Source organism: Triticum dicoccoides, chromosome 2A (genome assembly GCF_002162155.2).
Source record: "Triticum dicoccoides isolate Atlit2015 ecotype Zavitan chromosome 2A, WEW_v2.0, whole genome shotgun sequence".
Lineage (NCBI taxonomy): Eukaryota > Viridiplantae > Streptophyta > Magnoliopsida > Poales > Poaceae > Triticum > Triticum dicoccoides.
The window spans coordinates 767149095-767151825 of NC_041382.1; the positions used below are offsets into that span (position 1 = coordinate 767149095).

Here is a 2731-nt window from a genome sequence, read left to right on the forward strand (position 1 = left end):
CATAAAAGATAAACATCACATACAATCAAAAAAAATATGTGACATGATATGGCCATCATCATCTTGTGCCTTTGATCTCCATCTCCAAAGCATCGTCATGATTTCCATCATCACCGGCATGACACCATGATCTCCATCATCTTGATCTATATCAATGTGTCGTCACATGGTCGTCTCGCCAACTATTGCTCTTGCAACTATTGCTATCGCATAGCGATAAAGTAAAGCAATTATTTGGTGCTTGCATCTTATGCAATAAAGAGACAACCATAAGGCTTCTGCCAGTTGCCGATAACTTCAACAAAACATGATCATCTTATACAATAACTTATATCTCATCACGTCTTGACCATATCACATCACAACATGCCCTGCAAAAACAAGTTAGATCTCCTCTATCTTGTTGTTGCAAGTTTTACGTGGCTGCTACAGGCTTAGCAAGAACCGTTATTACCTGCGCATCAAAACCACAACGATAGTTTGTCAAGTTGGTGTTGTTTTAACCTTCTCAAGGACCGGGCGTAGCCACACTCGGTTCAACTAAAGTTGGAGAAACTGACACCCGCTAGTCACCTGTGTGCATAGCACGGCGGTAAAACCAGTCTCGCGTAAGCGTACGCGTAATGTCGGTCCGGGCCGCTTCATCCAACAATACCGCCGAACCAAAGTGTGACATGCTGGTAAGCAGTATGACTTATATCGCCCACAACTCACTTGTGTTCTACTCGTGCATATTACATCAACGCATAAAACCTGGCTCGGATGCCACTGTTGGGGAACGTAGTAATTTCAAAAAAATTCCTACGCACACACAAGATCATGGTGATGCATAGCAACGAGAGGGGAGAGTGTTGTCCACATACCCTCGTAGACCGAAAGCGGAAGCATTAGCACAACGCGGTTGATGTAGTCGTACGTCTTCACGATCCGACCAATCCAAGTACCGAACGCATGGCACCTCCGAGTTCAGCACACGTTCAGCTCGATGACGTCCCGCGAACTCCGATCCAGCAGAGCTTCACGGGAGAGTTCCGTCAGCACGACGGCGTGGTGACGGTGATGATGTTGCTACCGACGCAGGGCTTCGCCTAAGCACCGTTACGATATGACCGAGGTGGAATATGGTGGAGGAGGGCACGACACATGACTGTGAGGGATCAACTGATCAACTTGTGTGTCTAGAGGTGCCCCTTGCCCCTGTATATAAAGGAGCAAGGGGGAGGCCGGCCGGCCCTCTATGGGCGTGCCAGGAGGAGGAGTCCTCCTCCTAGTAGGAGTAGGACTCCACTTTCCTACTCCTACTGGGAGGAGGAAAGGAAGGAGGAGAAGGAGAAGGAAGGAGAGGGAGGAAAAGGAGGGAAGGGGGGCCGGCTCCCTAGTCCATAGAGGGGCTGGTGGGGCGATTCAGGCGGTGGGAGAAGGCAGCGGCGCGATGGGGAAGGCGACCATCATCGCTGTTGTGAAGGCGGGGCGGCAGCGCGCTGTGGGAAGGCACGCCATCGCGGTGGCCGGATCCGGGGACTGCGGTGGATGGATCCCAGGGCAGGGTGCGCACGACGGACGGATTCGTGGTTGAAGCAGGGGAGGGGCCCCACAGCGGCGCGGGAGGTGGCTGGGGACCGGCGGCGGCGCGGGATCCTGGTTAATGGCGGCGCGCGTCACCTGGCCCGGTGCCGGCGGGGGTGGGGTTGGTGGCCTGGGGCGCCTCCATGCTGGGAAGTTGCGCGAGGGCGGCGAGTGGGTGGAGGTGGGAGGTGGGGGTGCCGGCGGCGGGGCGGTTGGTGGCCAAGGGCCCGGCGACGGCGGGGCGGTTGGCCGGGGCTAGCCGGCGGCGCGAGCCAGGGTGGGAGGCGGCCTTGGCGGTGTGATGCAGTTTGGGGATCGAGGGAGGTGCGATGAGGGGATCGTGGGAGGGGTGGATGGGCTTTTTTTGTACTGGTCAGGGTGGGTTGCTAGCGATCTCAGGAGGATCCCCTCGGCCCCTATATAGGCGCTCTGTGATCCAAATAACTATTCTAATCTCGGGATTAGAATAGTGCCACTATATATATAAAAATGTGTCTACCATAGCTTGTCACAGAACTAGTTAAGAGTCGCTAAAGTTGTAACGGTTTAAAAGTTATCAAAAATTATAAAAAAAATATGAGAGTATCTCTCTAATGTAATAAGATGATCTAACGGAGGGATTGTCAAAATATGCATCTATGTGTCTCGGCAAAAATAATAAGCATTTCAGCTCACCGCGACATAAATATATACTCCCAGATAGTAACAATCCGTCTTGATTGCTGCACCAATGAATCCTTGACCATTAGATCTCCTTCAATGGGATATGATGAATGAGCATGCGTGGCCAGCTCCTCCACTTTAAAATATGCGCAAAAAACCCTGAACCATGTTCTTAATTGAGCGTGAGCCCTTCTTCTACTACTGGTTAATCACCCACACTTTCGTTGACGGTAGGAAAAAAACAAGTCTCTGTTTCAATGTCCAAACACGCATTCAAGCCTGGAAGTTCAATAAAATATACTACAACTCGGCATTCCACACGCTAACTGCCGGCCGGTTTGCATGCGCGCCAAAGCCCTCCTATAAATTACTCTCTCCGTTCCTAAATACTCTTATATTTTTTTAGAGATTCTAATATGAAAAACATTTTCAGCCGGAGCGCCGGCTGAAATGTTTCGTCGGACGCACGCGAGTCGTGGATCTGGACTGAAACCGCGTGCCC

At 51.6% G+C, this 2731-nt stretch overlaps 1 protein-coding gene across 1 annotated transcript in view; it reads left to right on the top strand.

Annotated features, from left to right (window-relative positions):
- Window positions 1-1432: 1432 nt before the first annotated feature.
- LOC119358388 (trimethyltridecatetraene synthase-like) overlaps window positions 1433-2731 on the top strand; it is a 7962-nt gene continuing 6663 nt past the window's right edge. The window contains exon 1 of the mRNA XM_037624958.1: window positions 1433-1547. Within this exon, the coding sequence (XP_037480855.1) occupies window positions 1433-1547 (115 nt within the window). The remainder of the gene's footprint in view (window positions 1548-2731) is intronic.